The 26,576-nt window shown below is 41.7% G+C and overlaps 1 protein-coding gene across 1 annotated transcript in view; it reads right to left on the bottom strand.

The window, feature by feature from the left end:
* Positions 1–4,646: 4,646 nt before the first annotated feature.
* The window catches only part of SLCO4C1 (solute carrier organic anion transporter family member 4C1), a 47,922-nt gene continuing 25,992 nt past the window's right edge, over positions 4,647–26,576 (bottom strand). Inside the window, exons 7-13 of the mRNA XM_015418966.1 lie at positions 23,020–23,164; positions 17,930–18,125; positions 13,131–13,284; positions 11,831–12,012; positions 10,728–10,792; positions 6,422–6,559; positions 4,647–4,799 (exon numbers count right to left, since the gene is read on the bottom strand). Coding sequence (XP_015274452.1) covers positions 4,675–4,799; positions 6,422–6,559; positions 10,728–10,792; positions 11,831–12,012; positions 13,131–13,284; positions 17,930–18,125; positions 23,020–23,164 — 1,005 coding nt within the window. The 3' untranslated portion in view covers positions 4,647–4,674. The remainder of the gene's footprint in view (positions 4,800–6,421; positions 6,560–10,727; positions 10,793–11,830; positions 12,013–13,130; positions 13,285–17,929; positions 18,126–23,019; positions 23,165–26,576) is intronic.

Raw genomic sequence — 26,576 nt, 5'->3', positions numbered from 1 at the left:
CTAAAGCAGTTATTTTCTCCAGATTGGGAGGAGAGATCTGTTGTTTGGAGTTCCGTTATACCTGGCGATCTTCAGGTACCACCTGGAGGTTGGCTACCCTAGGCATAGCAGTCAGCACTTCAGAACAGGGTCTGCTAGACCCAGGTTCTTGCTGTGGCAGCTGATTGGGTGATTTTGGACCAGTCACAGACTTTCAGCCTAACCTACCTCACAGCGTCGTTGTGCAAGTCAAAAGGGGGGAAGGAGAATGATGTAAGGTGCTTTGGTCCCCATTGCAAAGAAAAACTGTAAATTTCCTCCTGGGGAACTATTGTTGCCAATCTCCAGGTGAGAGCTGGAGATCACTCAGAATTACAACTGTTCTCTAGGAGGGAGGAGATGAAAAGCTGAAATCAGAGGGGCAGATAACGGCAGGTTGATGCTTGGCTGGGAGGAAGATAGGGTTGCCAACTCCAGGTTGGAAAATTCCTGGAGATTTGAGGGGTGGAGGCTGCAGACAGTGAGGCTTGAGGATGGGTGGGACCTCAGACAGGTACAATGCCATAGACACCCTCCAAAGCAGCCACTTCTTCCTGGGGAACTATTGTTGCCAATCCCCAGGTGGGGGCTGGAGATCACTAAGAATTACAACTGCTCTCCAGGAGGGAGGGGGAGGAGATGGAAAACTGAAATCAGAGGGGCAGAGAAAGGTGGGTTGATGGTTGGCTGGGCTGCCAACTCCAGGTGGGAAATTCCTGGAGAATTGAGGGGTGGAGCCAGGAGAGGGTGGGGTTTGAGGAGAGTTGGGACCTCAGACAGGTACAATGCCATAGACTTCATCCTCCAAACCAGCCATTTCCTCCTGGGAAACTGTTGTTGCCAATCTCCAGGTGAGGGCTGGAGATCACTCAGAATTACAACTGCTCTCCAGGAGGGAGGGCAGACATCAGCAGAGGGGTAGATAACAGTAGGTTGACAGCTGTCTGGGAAGGAGATGGGGTTGCCTACTCCAGGTTGTAAAATTCCTGGGGATATGAGGGGTGGAGCCTGGAGAGGGTGGGGTTAGAGGAGGGGTTGGACCTCAGACAGGTACAGTGCCATAGACCCCCCCTCCGAACCAGGCATTTCCTCCTGGTTAACAATTGTTGCCAATCTCCAGGTGAGGGCTGGAGATAACTCAATATTACAACTGCTCTTCAGGTAGCAGAGATCAGTTCCTTCAGAGAAAATGGTAGACTCTGTCATTATATCTTGCTGAGGTCACCACAGCAAATTGATGCAGAGTACCCAAGGCCAGTGCACTCTCCCAGAGCCTCATTCTAGAGCGTATTGTATGTATTTCCACAATAGGCCTTATTCCTAGTTTTTATATTTTGGAATCAAATTGAAACATAATTTGATGCAAAATTTTAAATAAAGTTAAATCCTACAGTCTTGTTCAACCATTCAAAATTATAACAGAGACTACAATATAAAAACACACGAATGTTAGATTTTTTGGGATAAAGGTTTTAATTCAATTCAAGTATTTACATAGACCCTCTTCTCAATAAAATACAATTTGTAAATCATTTATAAATTGTGTTGACTATTTAAAATAAATACTTGCTTTCATTAAAAAAATATTGTTCAAAAATGGATGCAGCCAACAGGACTGCAGCCTATTTGGGATATATATTAGGATTTTTAAAATACATTCATTCATGCAACAAATAGTGCAAAAAAAACCTTGGCATCTCAGCAGCAATTTCTCTCATATTAGTAACTTCCAATGGATAAAAACATAATGGCCACACAGAGCCTAGGCACACTTGGTGGGAGACTGTTGTTTGCCCTGTAATCTCTTGACAGTGTCCTTTAGGATATAATCTGAAGATTATTGCTTGCAATCATGCACACGAATTCTTATAAATTGTTGAGTCTATTGATTTCTAGGGAGAACTGGGCATAACCAGGCACAGGAACCCAGTCAGTTAGCTGTCATTTGGAGTACTGTGTGTGCTGGATCCACAAAAGGAACGGTGGCACAGCAAAAAAAAAAAAAGAGAGAGAGCCCTTATTCACACATTGTGGCATCCAGGGGGAGCTGAGAAGCACTGCTAGGGGCTTTTCTTCAGAAAAAGACATTAAATCCCATTATAAGCATGCCCAGTGCGGTAGAAACCCATAAATGGGCTTTCTGGATTTCAGTCAAGTAATTTTGGTTTAAGAGTAATATTTTGTTTTAAGAGCAACCATTATATAATAATTTGTTTTAAGAGCAACCATTTATATTTACAAGGAAACAGCAAAAAAAATTCTGAAAGTTTCTACTTATTTAGAATTTAATTCCTGTAATGTAACAACTGAACATATAAATAAAACTGAGAACATAAAGACCAGTGTTTTCTTACCCTCTGAATGTCTTTGTGCTATTAAGACATATACCAGTTTGTACAATGCTCATTAGTTTGTACTCAATATTACCAGAAAGATGATTTGCTGTTAAGTAATAAAATGTTGAAAGTCTCAAAACTGAGGAAGTCTACAAAGAGGCAGCAGGAAAATATTGTGCTTATGTGGCAGAAATCCTACTGATGAGCTTCCAGAATGCAGATTAAGGTACTTTCTCTCAGCACTCCTTTGTGGGTACAGAGATCACTTTGTGACACCCTTGTGAAAGCAGACAAGCAGTTATGGAACACTGTAGCTATATCATTCTCTCTGTTGCATCCACAATCTGAAGCCCAAACCGTGGTATTTTTCATGACATCTGAAGCAGAAGTCAATATATCCTTAGGTTGTTTCTTTTCATTTTTAAAGTAATGATAGAATTGTAATAGAGAGGTGGAGAGAGTTGCAAATAGGGAAAACTCCCAACTGCAAAAATTGTTATGAGCACATTAATTTTAAGGCTACTACATGTCTGTTTAGTGGTGCTACCTGTGGTCATGCTACAGAGAAAGTCTGAAATTGGGTGTTGGCTGATACCAGTTTAGGTTGCATTGTAAAACTCCACTAACAAAAGGCATTTCCATTAGTGGAATAGGACTACTTTTTTTCCCCCTTCCTGGTACAGCCCGCAATGCTCTCTGAAATGCTGCTCCTGGGGGACAGGGTACCTCAGGAACAGCATGAGGGGTCAAGGGAGGGTTTTCAGTAGGAGAGGAATCGGTGAAAATCTACCACCCTATGTATTATTTGAAATTTACCATAAAATACAAGCCACAGAGACAAGATGCCAGCAATCCCATATGAATGGACATTTGTAATAAATTATTTCAGTTTTTGGACATAAACCAATGAATTGTTAATGGTCAGAAAAAGATAGCTATGTTCATAGGTATAAGTGTTCATAGGTATATCTTTGACACTTCAGACATTCACAAGATTCATCTGGAATTCTTATCATTCACATGTGAAGGATGGCATTCCCCAAATTTAGAGACTTGCTGTAAGAAACATAACAATGAGCAGGGATACTGATGTGCCTCCAATGAAGAATTTCCTGAGCAATACAGGTCTGTTTCCAACTACTGCGTGTAGTCACAGCTAAGGAAGCAACAGGTCCCTTCTCCAGACCACTATCAAAAAGATTCTTATTATAGAGGTCACTGCTCTGGTGACCACATTTTTAAAGCATATATCCAGAAATATATCACAGATATCTGCCAGAGTAGTTAACTACATGTGAACCAGCCATAAATACAGGATTCAGAAATATCAACTACTCTCTCAAGTAGTTTTCATATGTAAAGCCCAAGAGACACAATATAGCAGCCAAACTATAGTATAATTATACCCAGTTTCTACCTGATCAAAGTACTGAAATTTTACAACATCTGAAGATAGACAAAAGAAATCAGCTGGTTCAAAATCAGGAAGAAAAGGGGAGATCAGAGTGTGGATAGTCTAAGAAAGCTTATCTGATAAACCTGTAAAGGTATGTAAACATTAATCCACATTCATACCTTAAGAAACAGGCATATGAGTATACGTACAGTACTTTGAGCTTGTGCTTAATTTGCCAAAGCTATTGTTGCAAATTTGCATATTTTGCTGGTTTGTAGAAAATACTGTGAGAATATTAAACAAAAAAAAATTGAGTCCACTGCACTCTCCCAGTTCAATGCCCAGTACCTTCCAACCTCCTATGAGATTATATACAGGCTCTTATGGGCCACTGGTGAACCTGAAACCCAGAGGAATCATAGAGAGCACTTGTAATCCAGACTGCCCACATGCAGCTGCCATAATTTGTACATCTATACTGGTTGTCCAGACAGGTCCACGCTGAGCTGTCAATTCATGGAAGAAGCACCTCCATGGGATCCCAGCAATGACAGGAGACTACTGGTGGTTCATATGCTCCTACAGCAAATTCTACAGGAACTGCTCAGTAACGGAATCAGGCAATGGAGTGAACTGAGTAGCCAAAGGTGCTCGTTATTTTGATCAGAAAGGTTTTAAAAGTGCTATTTCATATTATAAAATATTCCATGTTCTTTTGTCTGAAAGAATTGCTGTTTCAAACCACTGAAATAAGTCTTACAAGTCATATTTAAAACAACAGGAGAATAATTCTAGATCTGCTCCAGTCCTGATAATATTCAAGCTCCATGGTTCTAGCTGCTATGGCATGTTTTTATAAAGCTGTATCTTCAGTCTTCTTTCTTTTTCTGGGAGTTTTTATGAGAGTTGTAGTTATTCATTATGCTACAGTTGTACACTTGTTTCTGTTTCAATGGTCTTCTGTGAAGCAGAAGTCTGAACTGGTGGAGGCTTATATAAGACAAAGGCTGTAATAGTGAAGGCAATGGCAATCACTTTGCACGTTGCACCTGAAAGGAGGGAAAAGTATATTTCTAGTCATTTAATACATACCCCTTTCTCTTTCCAAGAAAAATCCAAGGTGGTTCAAAGAGACATCATTGTAGTTGAGGCATTACAATTAAGTATTCAATATAATCCATGAACAAGAGATGTCCACCCTCTATGTTCATAATGAGCCACCACTCGAAAATATAAATATTACACACATACCAGAATAGCCACAGATCACCAAACAGCCTTAGCTAGTCCTGATTCTCATCAAAGAAATTAACTCACCTTTAGTTGCTTAATCTACAATGAAACCAATTCAAAAAAAAGTTTCAAAATAATACAGGATAAATCCATCTAGAGACCTTTCTGAAAAGCTGAGTCGAAATAAAACAAGAAAATAAAAGCTCCCAAGAGTTTTATCAGTGGATACCTCAACCATAGCTTTGCAGTACCATGTTGAGCAGGTCTACTCAGAATCCTATTCAATGGGGCTCACTTCCAAGAAAGTGTTTTTAGGATTGCACTGTTTGTTGCTTAATCAGTTGTGGTCCATTTTAGTCAGAGAGGTCCCATTTTAATTCATGGAGCTGAGAGACAAGTCCATATTTCCAGTGCAATCCTAAGAAGGGTTACATACTTCTAATTATAACACACACAGAAATCATTTCCCACATTTTGTTAGTATTCTCCATTGTCTGACATTTTTGTTTGAGCAAACTCAGCAGTTCCTAACTTTATGCTTAATCTCAATTCGTCCATGTATCATTGATTTCATTTATTTAAGGTGTTTATTAGCAGTTTCTCCATATACTGTGGGTAGGATTCTGTTATGTAATTTCTGTACCGCTTAATGTGTCACGATAATACATATGCTATGCTTCAGTTCTTTTTGGTGGTTCCAGACTTCTACAATCTTAATTCATTGGTTATTGAATGACCCATTTTGTTAACTGTACTGACTCTCTATGTGTAATCTGCCTTGAGTCCCTGTGAGAAAGGTGGACTATAAATAACATAAATAAAATAAATAAACCTACTGGGATTGATGCATTTTACAAAATAATTGGTAAGAACAAAAAAAATCAATAAAGTGCATATTTAAAAGCAATAAATAACAAAGTAGCAGATAAAAGCTGCATAAAAATGGAGCAGGTGATTAAAAAGATGGGACATAAAATGGAACGAGCCAACCAACAAAAAATGAAAATTAATTTTGGAGAAAAACAGCAATGTAAAAGAGTTTCTGTTAGCAAAGACCACACCTAAAGAAAAAGTGCAGGTGCCAAAGGCATAAAAGACTGTACAGCAGCCACATCTCTAAGGGGAGGACATTCCACAGCCATAGTGCAGCCACGGAAAACGCCTTGCCTCTGACTGCTACCCGCCTGAGTGCTGGCATGAAGAGCAGGGCTTGAGCTCCTGATTTTAGTTGGTGGCCAGGTTGATAAAGGACAGCTGCCTGTTGAATATGTCAGGTGTTGCCCCTTCAAACCAAAGAAGAGCAAAAAGGCATCTTCAACCTCAGTTGTATCTTTTCCATATTTCCATCTATTTTTCCATTGAACAGTTTTCATAAAATTATTCAGACCAGACCTATTCAGAACATTTCCACTATGTAATATTAATGACAGCCACTTACTTATACCCATTAACGTATACGCCATTAGATGGTTGTTGTAAATCCAACAGGCTCCTGTTTTCCCACATTTATCTACAGACCACAAAGTACAGCTATTGTCTATCGCAACACCGAACAAGATTGGTCCAGGTATAGTGCCTGCAAAAGAATGAGTAGTGCACACTGAGCTAGTAATGCAAGCTCAGAAAGCAGACATGATGTTGTCAAATGGAATAAGAGACATTGCAAAGTATCATACAAGTGCAGAGGACATTTCGGGGGGGATCGCAGTTCCCCCAGGTGAGGTACGGGGGGCGGGGCACATGACGAAGCCCCGCCCCCTGCTTCCGGCCGCCCCGCTTCCGGCCCTCATTCAGCCAGGAGGAGGCAGGAGAAGAGGGAGGGTAAGTTGCTTCCTCCCTGCCTTTCCCATCCCTGCCTGCCTGGGGCCAGGGAGGGCCTTTGCGGGGCTTCCTTGCACTCCTGCCAGCCTTGCAGGTCCACCACCGGGCCCCTCATGGGGCTCGGCAGTGGAGCTGCAAGATCAGCGGCCGGGACTGTTGGGGGCGGGGTGTGTGGCCTTATGACACACTTCCACACTCCTGGCCCGGAACCAGGAGGTGGGTGCCCCCTGCCACCTAGGGCAGGTACCCATTTATCTACTTGTATTTACCTTTCGAACCCTACATGAACCCTACCTCACAGTCTTCATCAAAACCCTACATGGATTAACTAGCACTTAACCGGAAAACAATATTTTTTTCATTTTTGATGATTAGGACTGTAACCCATTAACACCTCTACTTGTGACTCCCAACTTCTCCTCCCTCAAACTATTTTTTTTCCTTTTGATCTCACTGCCTCTTATGGCAGGAACTGCCTCCCAGAGTACCTGCATGATGCCCCTTCTCTCACCTCCTTTAAATTCTTTCTTCAAACCCACATGAAGCCTTTGACACAGTTCTCCTTCCATGATGGTCAGCCTATAGCTGGAATTAACACATAGAATCCCTCCCACAGAATTACTTATTTTTGGAATTGCCAGCTATAATGGACTGCACTTGAAAAGCTCATAAGTGCTGTATAAACATGTAATGGACTATGAGGGGTTAATGCGCCAGAGTCAGAAAGCCTTGAGTGACAGGCTGCTCATAGGAATTTGATTGGTTAGCGTCAGTTGAGCAGAAAGACTTGGGAACTGTCTGCAGAAGAGAACTCAGTTTGAGTTTAGCCCTGACTGTGGAAAGTTTAACTCTGACTGAGGAGAGTTGAACTCTGACTGAAAACAGTTTCATACTAATGGGACAGTTGGCAAGGAGGACTGAGTGGATCAGTGAAGACCCCCCATTTAGGCCAGAAAAGGGATAGAGATTTCCTGCCCAGTTGAAAGGGAGATAGTTCTAAAGAGTGGAATTTGGGTGCTTGGTAGTGTATCCCTGCCTTCTGAAACCTGAAGAGTCAGTTAAACTTAAGAAAGTATATTGGAGTGTCTAGCAGACACTGAAACAAAAGCCTCTCATCTCAAAGACTCTAATACTCCAATTGTTGTTTGAGTATGCTAATGTTATCTAGTTAGCTTAGAACCAATTAGATGTTAGGGGGGTGAGTTCTGAGTTGTTGTGGAGAAGACTATCGGGGACTTGTTAGATACGTCCCACTCTGAATATGGCAGCCCCGCCGCTGTCAGGGAGCATGAAGATCGAGAGGAAACAGGGCACTGTGCTGCGGATAAGGGGAATGTGGCCTCAGAAGGGACCTGTTCTTCAGCTGGTGAACGGGTTTCCTGATGCACCAAGGAACCATCCCTTGGCAGGGAGGGAGGGCAGCTCTTGGTAGTTGGTGATTCAATCCTTAGGCAGGTAGACAGCTGGGTGACAAACCTGTGTACTGACTGTATGGTGACTTGCCTGCCTGGTGCGAAGGTAGTGGACATTACATGTGTTCTAGAAAGGCTGGTAGATAGAGCTGGGGAGGAGCCAGTGGTTGTGGTACATGTTGGCACCAATGATGTGGGGAAATGCAGTTGTGAGGTCCTGGAGGAAAAAATTAGGCTGCTAGCCAGGAAACTCAAGGCCAGGACCTCCAAGGTAGCCTTCTCAGAAGTGCTACCTGTTCCATGCGCAATGCCGGAGAGACCAGGCACAGGAGTCTCAATGCGTGGATAATGAGACTTGCCTGCCTGGTGCGAAGGTAGCGGACATTACGCGTGTTTTAGATAGGCTGGTAGATAGTGCTGGGGAGGAGCCAGTGGTCGTGGTGCATGTCGGCACCAACGATGTGGGGAAATGCAGTCGTGAGGTCCTGGAGGAGAAATTTAGGCTGCTGGGCAGGAGACTCAAGGCCAGGACCTCCAAGGTAGCCTTCTCAGAAGTGCTACCTGTTCCACGCGCAGGGCCGGAGAGACAGGCACAGATCAGGAGTCTCAATGCGTGGATGAGACAATGATGTAGGGGGGAAGGGTTCAAGTTTGTTAGGCACTGGGATGCTTTTTGGAACAAGAGGGAGCTGTACAAAAGAGATGGTCTCCACTTGTCCCGAGAAGGAACCAGGCTGCTGGTGCTTAAAATCAAAAAGGTGGCGGAGCAGTTTTTAAACTGAATATTGGGGGAAAGCTGACAGGAGATGAAAAGTCTATGGTTTGTGATGACTCATCTCAAAGAGATGAAGAAGTAGCTGTTACTTTTCTACAAGGAAATGGATGAGAATTGTCCACTGAGACTGGCTAACAATATGGATTGCCTGGCAAGGTCTCGAGGCAGCAAGAGGAAGGTTGTGGGCTTAACATGCATGGGAAACTATAGATGTTTATATACAGATGCTAGAAGTGTCCAAGGTAAAATTGGGGAATTGGAATGCTTGGTGTTGGGGGGGGGGGATAGACATTGTGAATATTTCAGAAATTTGCTGGGTAAGTTGGTGGGTAAGTTGGTGGAAACTGTTATTAAGGAAAGAATTAGTAGGCACATTGATGAACAAAAACTATTGAGGAAGACTCAGCATGGGTTCTGTAAGGGAAGCTCTTTTCTCACTAACCTGTTAGTGTTCTTTGAGGGAGTGAACAAACATGTGGACAAGGGGGACCCAATAGATGTTGTTTACCTTGACTTCCAGAAAGTTTTTGATAAAGTTCCTCATCAAAGGTTCCTAAGTAAGCTCAATAGTCACGGGATAAAAGGACAAGTCCTTTTGTCAATCAAAAACTGACTAATTAATAGGAAACAGAGGGTGGTAAGCTGTGGGGTACCACAGGGATCAGTACTTGGTCCGATGCTTTTTAACTGATGGCACCTGGTATTTTTGGCCACTGTGTGACAGAGTGTTGGACTGGATGGGCCATTGGCCTCTTCCAACATTGGCTTCTCTTATGTTCTTATGTTCATATCCAACAGGCAGCTCAGTCAGAAAGGAAGAGAAAAACAAGAGGAAAATCCTGTGTTTGAGGGAGGACTTTAATCGAATTTGAAACTTACAATATATTCTCTCAGGCTGTAAGATAATGAGTATTTATAGTCAACAGACCATTTATTTAGATTCATATCATGCCCTATCGTGTTATGAGATGTGAGGTTATGTTTCTAGAATAAAGTGAGCATTTCATGTAAGTATTCAGATCATAAATCCATTCCTACAAACAACCAGCTGCCTCAGAGCCATAAATAAGGAAAGAAGACAGTCCCTTCCCCACACAAACAGCAGAGGGCAGAGGGGCTCTGCATAGGAATGTATTGTAACTCTCTCCTACCCTGCCATGTCCACTCATCTAGAGGTACACTGTATCTGCACCTGATGCATTCATGCCAAGCTGGAGTCCTTCTACACCTCACCAAATTCCTGGGAGAATCATAGAATCATAAGAGTTGGAAGGGACCTCCAGGGTCACCTAGTCCAACCTCAGAGACAACTCTCAGAAGGAGCAGGAATTGGTTATGGGCCTGTAGGATAAACTGAAAGATATCTGTATGTGAGAGAGCGCATCCAATTTAGTTGTTAACCTGGAAGTGATCTGCTCTCATGAATACTTCACATCTTCCCATTCCAACTTATTTTGTGGGTGAAGGGTCTACTGGGTTGTGCATGCTGCTTTATTCATGAGTGCTTGTTTATTTTCTTAAACCACTTACTCCACCCAGTATGGCAATTTGTACTACTGAACTGCTCTGGTCTAATCCTTTATTCAGCAAAATTCTTCAGACTTCAAATGTTCAGTAAAAATTAATAATGACAAACACCAATCAAGATACAAAGGATTTCCATGCAGAATTCCACCTATGAAAGGGAAAGATCCAAATTTTCCCAGAGCATGCATTCACAAAATAAAGAGACATACCTAGAATTCGTAGAAACAGCATGTGAACACCCATAGCAAATGATCGATGCGTATCTGGTACACATCTGTAAATCAAAATTGAGCTTTAAAAAAATGTGGCAAAGTAACTTTCAAATCTAGTATTTCCTCAGTACATGTCATTTTTAAACCCGTGGTTCTAACCTATGTAGAAGTATGAATCCTTACTTCAGTACTTCGTTCATTAACACAAGAAGCTGCCTTATAGTGAGTGAGACCATCAAAGTTAGTATTGTCTACTCAGACAGGCATTGGCTCTCCATGGACTCAGGCTAGGGTTGCCAGGTCTTTTTTTCTGAAGGGGGAGTCCCGGCCCCGCTCTGGGACATCCTCGGCATGTGTGCCACAATGATATCACCCGGAAGTGACATCATCGCGTCGACCACATTGGGGGTGGGGCCACTATCATTTGAATGATTGAATTATAGACCGGCCCCCCACAATGGGCCCGGCGTGATGACGTCACCTCCAGGTGATGTCATCGCTCTGGGCACGTCCCCGCAATCCCGGTACTTTGAGGGTGGGGTTCCCTCCAGTGGCCAGATCCGAGCTGGCAGGTAATGGGCCTGTCAAGCAGGCAAACACCCACCCCCCTGGGGGACCTAGCAACCCTAACTCAGGCAAAGGTCTTTCACATTACCTGCTACCAAATGGGATGCTGGGGATTGAAGTTGTAAACTTCTACATACAAAGTAGATGTTCTACCATTGAGCCAATTTCTTCAGAAACACTTGAGATGCTAACAGTGCAGTCCTAGAAGGGTGTAACTCTTTTTAAGTCCACAGACATCAATGATTTAGAAGGGTGTAACTCTGCTCAAGACTGCACTGTAAATTGGTAAAAAACCCTATTCAAAATATCCCATTATAGTAATGCTTTCAACCAACTACAATTTAAAGTAGTGTAAAATATTAGCCAATTCAAACAACCTCCCCCCAGCTCACTAAAATCAGATTCCCCCTAAAATGCATTCAGAAAACAAAAAATGGAGAAGAATAACTATCATCAGTTAAAAAGAATACTAAATAAAAATTTAGTACATTTTATAGGGCTCTAAGAGTTGGGCAGAAGAAACATAGAACTACCTGAGAATGGCCACAGTTGTTGGTGTAACTGCCATAAAAGTAAAAACAACAGTAAGAAAGAAGAAGAAAAGAAACGCAGGCAGGACTGTACATTTAGATGCACACTTCCCGGTAATGGCCCCATTGGTAATATTGTCAAATGTGCTTTTAGGATTCACAATGCAGGAGCAATTGCTGTATACCTATAAAGACAGAAACAGGCTTATACAAGTAACTACCAATACTGAAAGTAAAATATACATCCTTTGTTAGATGTTAGATGACATTCAAAAAGTTACAGCATTGAAAAAGTATTTGTAGGACTGCATTCTTTAACCAATTTATAGTTCCTCTTTGGGAGTATAGGTTCTCTTACAGCTCCAAAAGTAAGAACTAGTACATTCAACTAAACCAAGAAACACATCAGCAACCAATGCAATAATCATAATTGTGAGGTAATATGAACTCCTTGGGCTATGGCCATCAATATACAAGCTGTAGCATGTTGCTCTGACTACCATTTATGAGTTGTCTTCAAGGACAATTCCATGTAGTGTTACAGTACTTGAACCTTAAGATTACTGTAGCATGTATAAGTGAGGACAGATCATCCAAATCCAAGATGGGAGCTTGTTGATGGGCCAGAAAAACACATAGTTTGTCTACTGTGGAAACTTGCTTCTCAAAAAAATAAAAAGGTGGGTCCAATAATACTCCAAACTCTTAACTGAATATGGCAGAGAAATCCCTCCAGAATCTCAGCTTTACTGACCAACATCTCTCTTGTGAGGATTAGCTTTCAGCTCATTCTCCCTCAGTCACACCTGCCAGACACTGGCCAAGGCCAGAGACAGCAGCATCCAGCTTATTCAATGAAATACATAGTTGGTTGCTGTCAGCACAATGACCAACCCCAAAGCAGTAGATTATTTTATATAAAGAAAAAAATAGGGGACAGCCTTGAACCCTGTGGAACTCCCCACACTAGATTCCAAACTAATATAACTATGTTAATTGCAAGCTGAATAACAACAGTCAGCACACAACAGTCTCTCAGGGTCAAAGTCAAACCATCATTGGAAGATCCATAAACATATTTCATGTGGCTTTTTTAGATTAAATGTCATCAGCACCAGAAGAGAATGGAAGTGGTCAGGGTAGATCACAGGAGTGGAGGAAGGAGGTTTAACTCTCTTACCACCTCTCTGGTGGAATCAGATTAAATCTGTAGTTATAGTTATTGTCAGAACAGAATTTTCATCAACACTTTTAAACCCCAGAGGCACATGAGAAGTTTTGCGTTCTTAGTGCATGAAACTACCTTTCCACTCTTTTGATTAGAAACAGAGCTGCATCCTGCATAACATGGAGAAAAATACTGGACTTCATCTGTTCCACAAACTGGTAAATAAACTGAACGTAAGCAGCGGCAGTTCTCATTACATGGTGCAGTTAAGTTGGATAACGTGCCTGTCCTGAAACAGAAAAGCAAAAATTAAATGACGTTTTAAAATATTCCATTAGAACCTATTCCAAAGCATTAATGATTATAAATTACATGTTCAATATTTATATATGCCATAGAATATAGATGACAGAATGTAAATAATGTCTTATTTACAAAGATATTTATTTATAAAGAGAAAGCAAGAAAGTAAATGAAAAACAGTGCAACCCTAAGCAGAGTTGCATCCTTCTAAATCCATAAGAATAGGGTTAGAAGGGTGAAAATCTGTTTAGGTTTGCCGTGTGTGTCAATTTGGTCTGTGAAGAAACGTATTTTTCCTTTGGAGGTTTAAAATGAGCAAAATCTCCACTCTTGAGTTTTAAAAGTTTTTTTTCTTCTTCTCTCTGGGCAGAGAACAGGCAGGAAGGGGGGAGGGAGGCAGTCCAATTGTGTTCCAGCTTACTCTCGTACAAATGTTAATAGATCTGGCAGGAGAGATAATGGGTGGGTCAAGCTCTCCCCCTTCTTCTAGAAGAGAACAGAGATTTGGAGGAATAAACTACTAGAGAGGGAGCAGGAAGGAGAATTCTGGAAGCTTCAGGAAAAGCTTCCTTGATCTGGCCTGACCAGGTCAGTGGGAGGGGAAAGGGAGAAGATAAAACTCAGGGGAGCCAGGAGGAAGGTCTCTTTTCCTTAGGTGCTGGATCCATGAGAGCAGACAGAACTGTTAACTGAGAAGGCAGCCATTGACCACGTGCTCACCTGAAGAACTGGTCTGAGCTGTAAAGTAATGGTAACTCTGTTGAAATTTGTAACTCCTAAGCTAAAGAGCCTGTCCTAAATCTTAACAACTGACAGGGTATGTATAGAGAGAGGGACAGAGGATTTGCATTTTACCCATTTCTTTTGGATCCCTTGCTCAATCTGGTGCTGTGCTAAAAGTATGCTTGCGAACATTTTCTTTAAAAAATACTTTATAACTTAAGATACTGGCAGTGGTTCTCTGTACCACATAGATGTCCACCATCTCAGACATGCTATTTTATCTATGTACCACATAGATGTCCACCATCTCAGACATGCTATTTTAAAAGGCGCGCCAGGGGGGAGGCAGGCAGTTGGCAAGTGGCTATTCCTCCAGAAGAGCACAAGGCAGTAAACTGTCCCTGTGGTGACCAAGTGCTGGGCAGCAGGAAACACAGAGGCCAGGCCTCAGAACTTGGAAGGGAAGCTGGGAGTCCTGACCCTCCCAGCGGGCAATTTCTACAAAGGTCAGGTGGTGGCGGCGAGTTACCGGAGAGAGAGAGAAAAGCCTATACAAGTGTTAGGAAAACATTGGAAGGCAGAGTGGAATAGGGCCTGCAGGCCAGAGCAGGCCCATTCTGCCACATTCCTTCATTGTTAATATCAGACATTCAAAAATTCAACCCCAATTTTAATTCTAATTGTTCTGGTGCTACCAAACTATTTGTAGTATTTCATGTAAAATTAAGAAGCTGTGACCATTGGTCTTTCTTGACTATTAATCTGTGCTTTGACTGGCAGCAGCTTTCCATAACTTCAGAGGTCTTTCTCACCTCAGCACTTTTTAAACCCACCTAGCATAGGGTTGCCAGCCTCCAGGTGGGGCCTGGGGATCTCCCACTTTTACAACTGATCTACAGCTGACAGAGATCAGCTCCCTTAGAGAAAATGGCTGCTTTGAAGGGTGGACTCTCCCCAAACCCCATCCTCTCCGGGCTCCACCCCCAAAGTCTCCAGGTATTTTCCAACCCAGACCTGGCAACCCTAACCTAGCACCTTAGACTACTCAGTTCATTCCATTGCCTGATTCAGTTATTCCACAGTTCCTGTAGGAGTATATGAACATTACCAAAAAAAAAAGGTTGTTCTGAGCATAGAAATGTGAAGAAGAAAAAAACCACCTGAAATGTTGTTTTCCATTACTTTCTCTCAGCATCCAACATTAGTGGTTACTTTCAGGATGTGAGAGAAAAATGTTTTTATTAGTTTTTTCTTTTTCTTTTGAGGTCCATAAAAATTTAAGCTAGGTATTAAAAAAATTAAGCACATATTTAAAGATCAACAGTTCAGCACCCTCAAGATTTAACTGCACAATGCTGATAACGGCAAAAAGGCAATTCAAATCCAATGTGGGCTATGTTATTATTACCCATCTTCCATTAAGCTGAGCCTCAGAAGACTCACATTCAACTTCTACAGAAGTCCATTTAAGACAGAATACATTGTTCATTATTATTTTGTATCCCCTTATTAGTTAAAATCTTCTCAAAGCAGGGAAAGTAGCTAAAAGATTAACTATGCCCACTGGACAACAATGGATCCAAGTAGGGCAGGCAGTAAGATATTGTTCAGACTGCCCACCTTAGGCAGCAAATTTAGAGATACCAACTATAGGCAGCAAACTGTAGTTATATTGTTTATTATACCATATATCTACGTGATGGCATGTACCTCAGGCACCAGAATCTCTTAGGCCATCTCTGAGATGTATGAATAATGTGAAGATACTTAGCAGAACCCTGACCTGGATGGCCCAGGCTAGTCCAGTCTCATCAGATCTCGAAAGCTAAGCAGAGTCACCTCTGATTAGTACTTGGATGGGAGACCAACAGGGTAGTACAGGGTTGTTACACAGAGGCAGGCAATGGCAAACCACCTCAGTTCATCTCTTGCCTAGAAAACTCTATGTGATCAGGGCTCTTTTTGTAGAAAAAGTCCAGCAGAAACTCATTAGCATAATAGACCACACCCAATAGCATAAACTCATAAGCATATTAGGCCACACCCCTGACAGCACAGCTCATTGGCATATTAGGCCACACCCCCATGTTACCAGAAGTGTAGTCATCCAGCCACACCCACCTTTTGCTTCTTATTCTGTTTACCCTGTTTGTTGACAAAACCCAGGGCTTTTCTTGTAGCAGGAACTCCTTTGCATGTTAGGCCACACACCCCTAACGTAGCCAATCCTAATGAGTTTCTGCTGTTGGGTGTGGCCTATTATGCTAATGAGTTCCTGCTGGGCGTAGCCAACTCGGGAGCCAACCGGAACTCCGTTCCTGCCCAAAAATAGCCCTGGTGATCGCCATAAGTCAGCTGCAACTTGATAGCACTTTCAAACATCACTTTAGCAGAAGATTCTGACAAGAACAGGGACATCTTTATAGTGCTGGAAGGCACTTTTATTGAAGTTGAGCAGGAGTGAGATTAGTCAATTCCTGTAAGTTGCCTTGAGCTCCATGATGGAAGAAAGTTGGAATATACATGTAAATAAAAATAATGTTTTTATTGCTTTTATCCTGTTTTATATGGGCTTTGCCCCTTGTAAGCCGCCCTGAGCCCGTTTTGCGGGGAGGGCGGGGTAAAAATCCCAATAAATAAATAAATAATAACAACAATACCACTAATAAAATTATCCTATGCATAATTGCAGGAAACATGTATAGGACAGAAATTACGGTTTCAGTGATGCCAAGGACAGCATATTCTCTTCCACAATGGCTGCTGCATTTCTTCCAAACAAAAGAGGACAAGTAAAGGTGGTTTGTTCTGTTGACCAAATACTTTATGTAGTTATAAAAGGAAGTAAGCATTTGAGTCACACAGGCCTCTATCAGGATGGAGGGAGGGAGGGATAGAAGGATGGACGGAGCACAGATAGTTACAAAATCACTTCCGATTGGATCACTGGAATTCTGTTGTGCAAGCCTTGGTCAAGAGAAGCAAAACATTGTTTTAAAATAGCATGCATCTCATCTTAAAAGAATGGAGATACAGGTGCTTTTAAATAACAACTGTCAAAGTGGCAAAGTTCTTATAGCGCTTTCTAGGCAGTATAAGGAAAAAAAACTTCCTATGTCTTTTATCCCAAAGGGAGTAATCTGAAATAATTAAATAATGACCATTTTAGCCAGGTTTTTAATTAGATTTTGTATGTTTTAGGAGTGACAAATCATCATCCAGGAAGATTCAGCTTCCCAAACTCAATTTACAGAATTTCTCATTATTTCAAACAAAATAGTTCCATGGCTGGAAGACAGAGGCCTGGCCATCTCCATTCATATCTTGGTGGTTTATACGTTAGATTACTGTAATTCATCTACCTGACACTGTTGTTTCAACAAATTCACAACACTGCCATGATCATATTATGCCTGTTAAAATAATCTAACTGGTATCCAACTTGTTCTCAGGCCCACTCAAAGTGCTGTTTTTTTTGCTTTTAAAGCTCTAGAAGTTTCAAATCCTGGAGATCTCAGGGGGTACCTTATGATCCTTCCCCTCTAACATTTAAGATTAGCCAGTGAAATATTCTCCAGGTACTGTCATTTTGGATACTAGAATGTTTATAGACCAGAAACACTACTTCTATCAGTGCCATCCTAAGCAAACCCATTTACTTCAGTGAACTGAGAAGGGGGTAACACCGCTTAGAATTTCACTGTATGTCTCATGACTCGTTCCAGAAACAGATACAAGCTCTGACTGATTTGGCTTCATTGTTCTTTAAATATTCTTGTATGTCTTTACTTTTTATGATATATTTATTGTTTTAGCATTTTTTACACTTTCAGAAATGGTACATATAAAATAATAAGATTATTATTCTGGACATTGCTTAACAAAGCAGTTAACACTGGTCTGCTTACCCATTATATGTTTCAGATACACCTGCAAAAGGTTCATTTCCACATTTGGCAAACAAAAAAACTGAATTTAATGCCAATGCTATTGAACATGTAGTGACAATGAATTTGATTATATTTTTGCAATCCAATTTCAGCTTGGAAACCAATGTACCACTTATAATTTGGCCGAGAGCTGCTCCTGGGATAAGCACGACTCCTGGAGGAAAACAAGGCACAATAAAAAAACCAGTTAAAGAAAATCTCAACAGTGATGAATTTGAAACGTAAATTTCAAAAATTGTTTCTTACTTTATAAGCCTTGCCCAAAGCATCCTGCCAATTAAATCACAACTATATAACAAACAATAACCAAAGAGTGATCAGTTTGTTGTGGCATAAGCTTTTACGAGCCAGGTTTCTGAAACAAAGCCTGGTGCCAGCTGTGCACCTAAACAGAGTGAAATGACACTATCACAAACCCAGCAATAGCAAACATACAATCAAGGGCTCCTTTACCTGCTTATCGTCTAATTGGCATATGTCATTTGTGCAAGCAATGCTCTTCTGCCATTTACTGTATGCAAACAAGTCAGTGGACACAAATCAGACCTTAAAAAAAGAAAATACTCAGAAACCAGTGGGGAAGTTACCTTAAACTTCAGGACTTTCAAGCAACAAAAATAGTCATAATGCTGATTTCCCCCCCCCACCCAAGGGAGACTCCAGCAGCTTAGCTGGTCCTAATATAAAGATCTGACTTTATTCGTCTCAAAAGAACATGGGAGTGGCTACCAGTACATAATTTAAAAAGTTATCCACTTATGAATAACCTTAGCCAATTTATTACTAGTTATGTTGGGTCAACACTCCGATGATATAATTTACTCTTTGGACCGAATGATTTCGGTCCAATTCCAAGGCAAACCATTCAACATCACAGTAATCCAAGTCTATGCCCCAACCACTGATGCAGAAGAGGCTGAAGTGGACCGGTTCTATGAAGAGCTACAACCACAAGACTTCCGGTTTATGGCGACATGCTGGTGGACGCATCTCCCGGACATCCCGGGGATGTGATCTGCGCACCAGTGGATAGGAGGGGGGCGACGGGTCGCCGCCACCCCCCAAAGCCTTGGCAAAAGGCTCCTAGCCATGGGGCTTTTGAGGGGCGACCTCTTCACCAGCGCGATGCTGGGGAATTGAGGCGCTCCTCCGCCCTGACGATCCTGCTGCTGAGTGTCCGTATGGAACTAGAGCCGCTGACCAGGACAAGCGTCGGAGATCGAGCAGATTAAATCTTTATATTTCTTCCTCTTTTGTCTTATTTCAAATGGGATGTCTTTTAGAATCCTAATGGTATTGCCCCCCATTTTCAAGGGTACTCCAGTAGTTGCTTTCAGGATTAAATCCCTCACATGTCTCTTCAAGAATCTAACCACTATCCAGGCAGATTTGATAGACAGAATGCCTGAAGAAATATGAATGGAGGTTTGTGACATTGTACAGGAGGCAGCAATCACCACCATCCCAAAGAAATGCAAGAAAGCCAAGTGGCTGTCTGATGAGGCTTTACAAATAGCAGAAAGAAGGAAAGCGAAAGGCAAAGGTGAAAAGGAAAGATTTACCCAACTGAATGCAGATTTCCAGAGAACAGCAAGGAGAGAGGAAGGAGGCTTTGCTGAATGAACAATGCAAAGTAATAGAGGAAAGCAATAGAATGGGAAGGACTAGAGATCTCTTCAAGAAAATTAGAGAGATCAAGGGAATGTTCCATGCAAAGCTGGCAATGATAAAGGACAAAAACAGTAAGGACCTAACCGAAGCAGAAAAGATTAGGAAGAGATGACAAGAATACACAGAAGAGCTATACAAGAAGGACCTCAATGTCCTTGACAACCATGACGTCAAGTCAGACACCCTGGAGTGTGAAGTCAGACACCCTGGAGTGCAAAGTTCAAATGGGCCTTAGAAAGCACTACTAACAACAAAGCTAGCGGTGGTGATGGTATCCCAGCTGAGCTATTCAAAGTTTTAATAGATGATACTGTTAAAGAGCTACACTCAATATGCCAGAAAATCTGAAAAACGCAACAGTGACCACAGGATTGGAAAAGGTCAGTTTACATTCCAATCCCAAAGAAAGGCAATGCCAAGGAATGTTCAAATTATCGCACAATTGCACTCATTTCACATGCTACTAAGATCATGCTCAAGATCCTACAAGCTAGGCTTCAGCAGTACGTCGATAGAGAACTGCCAAAAGTACAAGCTGGATTTCGAAGAGGTAGATGAACTACAGATCAAACTGCCAACATTCACTGGATTATGGAGAAAGCAAGAGAGTACCAGAAAAACATCTACTTCTGCTTCATTGACTATGCTAAAGCCTTTGATTGTGTGGATCACAACAAACTATGGCAAGTCCTTAAAGAGATGGGAGTACCAGACCACCTCACATGTCTCCTGAGAAACCTGTATAAGGGTCAAGAAGCAACAGATATGGAACAACTGATTGGTTCAGCATAGGAAAAGGAGTACGACAAGGATGTATATTGTCACCTTGCTTATTTAATTTATATGCAGAGTACATCATGCGAAATGCCAGCCTCCATGAATCACAAACCGTAATTAAGATTGCTGGGAAAAACAACAGTAACTTCAGATGATACCACTCTAATGGCAGAAAGTGAAGAGGACCTAAAGAGCCTCTTGCCGAGATTAAAAGAGGAGAGCACAAAAGTTGGCTTAAAGTTGGCTTGAAACTCAACATCAAAAAAACTAAGATCATGGCATCCAGCCCCATGGAAGCAGTGACAGAATTCACATTCCTGGGATCCAAGATCACTGCAGACGGTGACTGCAGCTATGAAATCAAAAGACGCCTGCTCCTTGGGAGGAAAGCTATGGCAAACCTAGACAGCATAATAAAAAGTAAAGGCATCACCCTGCCAACAAAAGTCCATATGGTCCAAGCAATGGTATTCCCAGTAGTCATGTATGGCTGCCAAGAGCTGGACCATAAGGAAGGCTGAGGGCCAAAGAATAGATGCTTTTGAATTATGGTGCTGGAGAAGACTCTTGAGAGTCCCTTGGACTGCAAGGAGATCAAATCAGTCAACCCTAAAAGAAATCAACCCTGACTGTTCCCTGGAAGGCCAGATACTGAAGCTGGAGCTCAAATATTTTAGCTATCAAATGAGAAGGGAGCACTCACTGGAGAAGACACTGATGCGGAGAAAGACTGAAGGTAAAAGAAGAAGGGGATGGCAAAAGATGAGATGGTTAGACAGTGTTATCAATGCAACAAACATAAAGTTAAGCAAACTCCGGACTGAACAACAAAATGGTTTTGAGAGCAAAAAGATCCCATTTTGAGGGCAGAAGATCCCAACGAAGACCAGATCAGAGGTAGAACCTGGCAACCCTAGTAAGGTACTACTTTAGCAAGAATCCATTCACTATAAACTGCCCAGCAGGGATTGAAGGCTGAGTGATTAGCTTATGACCACTACAAAGGGAGATCCTTCCTTGTCATGTATTTAAACTCTGATCAGAAAAGAACCCCAGCAAGGATTGAAGGCTGAGTGATTAGCTTATGACCACTACAAAGGGAGATCCTTCCTTGTCATGTATTTAAACTCTGATCAGAAAAGAACCATAGAACCTGTTACTAGCAAAGCAGAGTCAGATCACATTTTCTTAGCATGGTCAGATTATATTTTACACATCAATTGGTGGTTCTTCTTACCAAGCTCATCAGAGAGACACTGTGAAATAAGTGTATTTATTTAGAAAATTTTTATGCCACCTCTCCAGGAACCTACCCAAGGTGGCTTACAAAATACAAGTAATTAAGAACACAACATTTAAAGATATTGAAATCTAGTAATAAAAACCAAGCCTGACATTAAAACATAGCCCATAAAAAAGACCAGACTAAAATAGTGTTAAAAGATCAAGCTCTTAATTAAAAGCATGGGTGAACAGAAATGTTTTGGCCAGGCACCTAAAAGAAAGCAGTGTAGGTGTTGGGCAAGCTTGCAGGGGAAGAACATTCCATAAGCAAAGTGCCACTACTGTCTCTGGTTGCCACCCACCTCACTTCTGGGGCCACAAAGACTTTGCATTGATTGATAAACCAGGCCAGTTTAAGTTCAAGCAAACCTGAATATCTTGTCAGTCATACAGGATTTATTCAGAAAATTATTGCTGGTAGTGATGAGATGTAAGGAAGTAAATTCACAGCAAACTGATCTCTGTAGTCTGGAGATGAGCTGTAATTCCAGTCCCACCTGGAAGCTGGCATCCCCAGAGTCAACACAAGTGGTAGGGCATATCAACAAGAGGGATCAACTCAGAATTAAAGTCAGTAGCAGGCCAGACTCTAAGCCAAGAATTCTGACAAAAGACAATGCAGGCTGGAATAAGAATAAAGGGAAGCAGTAGGAAGGCAACACAAGGAACAGATAAGTTGATAGGCAGAGATGCCTGAACAAATTGTGAGCCAGACAATCAGTGGCCAGTGTCAGGGATGGACTGGGAAATATAAAATGGTCCTGGAGCAAAGCAAGCTGAGTGGCCCTTGTGGCACTACAAGCCAAGGCTGCAGGGCCACTCAGTTCAGCATTTGCCAACAATGATCACTGGCCCACCCATTGCTTCCTACGAACACCTATCATCTTCGCTGTTGAAGATGCTGGGCTAAGTGGCCTGAGGTGCTAGCAAAGTTGACGAGGCTTGTGATCAGTGGCCCACTAGGACATTTCCCCAGCATAAGTGGCCAGTCTGGCCCGGCTTTAAATCTTACACAGGCTTGACCAGGATGCATTTAAAATCACACCAGGTCAGGATGAGCCCCATATTTCCTGTACTGTGCGCACTTTAGTGGTTCATCTCAAGGACCACAAGCATGCTGGTAAGGAGCCCTGGCTCAATTCTCAGCTGATCCTTATGCATCCTCCATGAGCCTAAGCAGGTTTATTCAGGAGTAAATTCCACTAATTTCAATTCAACTTGTTCCCTAGGATTGCAGCCTTAGCATTCTTGATCCTGTTATTTAATACATACATTCAACAAGAATACTTTCAGTTACAAATAAATAAATACATTACCTCCTAAAGTAGCTGAATAACTAGATGAAAAACCAAACTGATTTTCGATAAATTTGGGTAAGAATGTTGCAAAGCCAGTGGCAACTAAAGCTTCTACTGCAGCAGCTGTTACAAGACACATCAGCACAGGGTTGATCAGCAGACTCTGGGGAGGGTAAAAAAAAATGTGAAGGGCCATGAGGCTACCCCATCAAATAGCATCAAATGCTTCTGCTTTTTGCAGAAATCTCATTTTGGTCAAGATACATTTAATTTATTAAATTGTGCAAAAATATATCTTTAAACTCCTTGCACAAACTACAAAGGCTGCATTCAGAGAATGTTTGTTTATTCCTTAAAGAATCTAACCCAAAATTCTGTAAAATTGATACTTTATTGCTTCTATATTTAAATTATGTAATACATTTGATTTTACTTGTACATAACAATACATAATATTTAACGAACTTGTTGAATCTATATTTCTCCCCTCCCCCTTTTCCCTTCTGTATCCCACCTTTTTTCCCTTGAGAAAATAATAAAAAATAATTTTTAAAAAGGCTGCATTCAGAAATTATAATAAATGTGTTTGTTTAAACTATACTTTGTGCAACAAGCTCTGTTTAGTCTACCAGACATCTGTAAAAAAAAACCTGGTTTGTGTGTGTAAACTTTGGTTAGTCTGTTTTTCTTTCATCTCCCAACAGAAAGGATACTACTTGGCCAGGTGGGTAACAAGTAGCAGTGTACTCAACTTACTGTGGTTTGCAAATTCAGATAACCCAACAAACCACAGTTAGCACAAATCAGCCACACCCCTAATTTAAATTTCTGATCTGGTGCCAATCAACAAATCCTGAGTTATTGGAATACCTGCATTCCAGTACTGCAGCTAGACATGGTTTGATAAAACCAGTTTATAAATTGTTGTTTGTCGTGCTGTCCAAATGCAGCCAAAATACAGAATGTTTGGTCATGCTGCCACAAAGCAAGAACAAAAATCCCTTGCAGATTAGGGACAAATGCATTGCCAGTGTACTACTCCAGAGTAATATAGAAATTTTGCAGAAATCAAATTAGTAGAGCTCTCCCAGAATTATTTCATCCAAATTCATGCATTCATCCACAGCAACAGGACAGCAATCAGCTGCAATCAAGGCACTAGCCATAGAATAGACAATCTGCCCAGTTGCTAGTTTTCTGTTACAGAGAACAATACATTAATAATTTAAGGATTTAAACTAAGAGCCAATATATACATTATCTTCTGTCATAATTGCAGCAACTTTCTGCTTAGTTGCAACCATACTTTACAAGTTTCCCTGCTCATATATTCCACAGTCCAAACTGGGGGGGGGTACGGGGGGGGGGGGGTGAGTAGAAGGAACCATGCAAATTGGGCCGGATTGTGGCTCATCCTATGGACCATCCTGCCAATCCAACGCAATATATCCAGGCAGATGCACCTACCAGTGGCACTGCAGTGACATTTCTAGAACACAGACATAGTACCCTCTGTTACTACATGCACCATACTGCTTACAGTAGCAAGAGCTCTTTCTAAGGCCTTATTTGGTCCTCTGTCACATCCCAGCAACAGTGTTTGCACCGCCCCCTCTTCCTGCTCTGATGCAATAGGCAGCCTGAAAAAGAAGTCTCAGACAGCAGCTACTAAAAAAAACCAAGGTGATGTGGTTTGGGGCTGAACTAGTGATGACATTTAGCCATAGCCACATAGGCCAAATCATGCCTCTAATTTAGCTCCAGCTTGAAACAGCAGCAGCAAAGCATGGGTTTGCAGCCTATCAAAAGGTGGAACTCCACAGCTCAGCTTCCTTTTGGAGAAGAACACTGGCAATGAACTGTGCTTTTTGTAACAGGACTAGTGTTGACAGCAAGCCTGGAAAGAAATGCCCTGTCCCTTTAATAGAGGCTTAATGTGTGGAAAGGGGTAAGAAGATGTTCATGGCATGAATGTAAATAACTTCATTTGGTAAATAACATCCTGTTAAGCCTCTATTAAGGTGATAGGATGTTTTTTTCTCCAGGCAGTTGATAAGCCTAAATAAAATTGGTTAGTTACAAACAGGGCTTTTTTTGTAGAAAAAGCCCAGCAGGAGCTCATTAGCATAATAGGCCACACCCAACAGCAGACACTCATTAGCATATTAGGTCACACCCTTGGCAACACAGCACATTAGCATATTAGGCCGCACCCCCATGTTACCAGAAGTATGGTCATTCAGCCACACACCCCTTTTGCTTCTTATTCTGTTTACCTTGTTGTCAAAACCAAGGGCTTTTTTTGTAGCAGGAACTCCTTTGCATGTTAGGCCACACACCCCTAATGTAGCCAATTCTAATTAGTTTCTGCTGTTGGGTGTGGCCTATTGTGCTAATGAGTTCCTGCTGGGTTTGGCCAACTCAGGAGCCAGCCGGAACTCCGTTCCTGTGCGTTCCTGCCCCAAAATAGCCCTGGTTACAAATACAGAGACCGAGTAGGCATGACAGGATACATTTTATTTACTTGTAATTGTTTGCTGCTGCACCTCCAATGGCCAGGAGTTGTAATATTCTCCCATCTGAATCCTGACTCAGTTCAGAATTCACAGCCTAGCCATGGCTGGTCTCTGGGAATATTCTGCAGACTTCCTTGCTCCCTCCTCTTCTCACATGCCCTGATACCTTTCCCTTCCTGGTTTGCAGCAATGTCTCAACTGGGAAGAGCTGTGGCTGCCACTAACCACATTTTGTCTCCAACCAAATCCAAAACCTCAGTTGGACTAATAAGTGGATAGCAAACTCCCTAATTACTAGTAGTTTTTAAATTTAAGTTTTTCTGTTTGTTAATTTACAAAATCTCTTTAGAAAAAAGGAGTAACACTATAGAAGGTTGCACTGTGTATTCATAACAAATGAATTTCTCATTTTAGCCTGTGATTTTAACCATTAATTATTTTGATCAGTCACCCAAATGTATCAGTTTAACCAATTACATATGAAGATGAGCGGCATTAGGCCTTGGACTAACTGAGAAGGGAAGGAGGATAATTCATCAAGTTCTGATGGGAGGGACTAACTTTTCCTTTCCTATCTCCACCACTGGGAGGCACCCTTCTCCAGTCAGAGCTTCACAGGGCTGTCTGCTCTGTCAGTGTCATCCTAAGCAGAGTGACATCCTTCTAACACCACTGAAGTCAACAGGCTTAGAAAGGAATGATTCTGTTTAGGATGGCCTTTGTGTAACTAATAACAGAATGCAGCAAGTGGTTTAAACTGTCAGAAAACAGAACAGTGGGGGGAGGAATGGTCATCACAGAAGAAAGAACAGTGCAGAATAAGTATAATCATAATGATTGTCCTTACAGTTAAAGTTAAGATGTCACCACCACCACCACCCCTTAGACAGGATGTGGCAAAGACAGCCACTGGTCCAACAACTAATAGGATTTGGATCACATCAAGAACACTGCAAGGGAAAGAATACATTTTTAGCACGCAAAATTTATGAGCCGGGGTGAGGACAATTTCTCTTTAATTTCTTCTTCAAAGAATACTGCGAAGAAAAAATATGTGTT

This window comes from Gekko japonicus, unplaced genomic scaffold (genome assembly GCF_001447785.1).
Source record: "Gekko japonicus isolate JY-2015 unplaced genomic scaffold, Gekko_japonicus_V1.1 scaffold2915, whole genome shotgun sequence".
NCBI classification, from domain to species: domain Eukaryota; kingdom Metazoa; phylum Chordata; class Lepidosauria; order Squamata; family Gekkonidae; genus Gekko; species Gekko japonicus.
The sequence above is the reverse complement of the archived record's forward strand: the minus strand, read 5'-3'. Positions and strand labels throughout refer to the sequence as shown.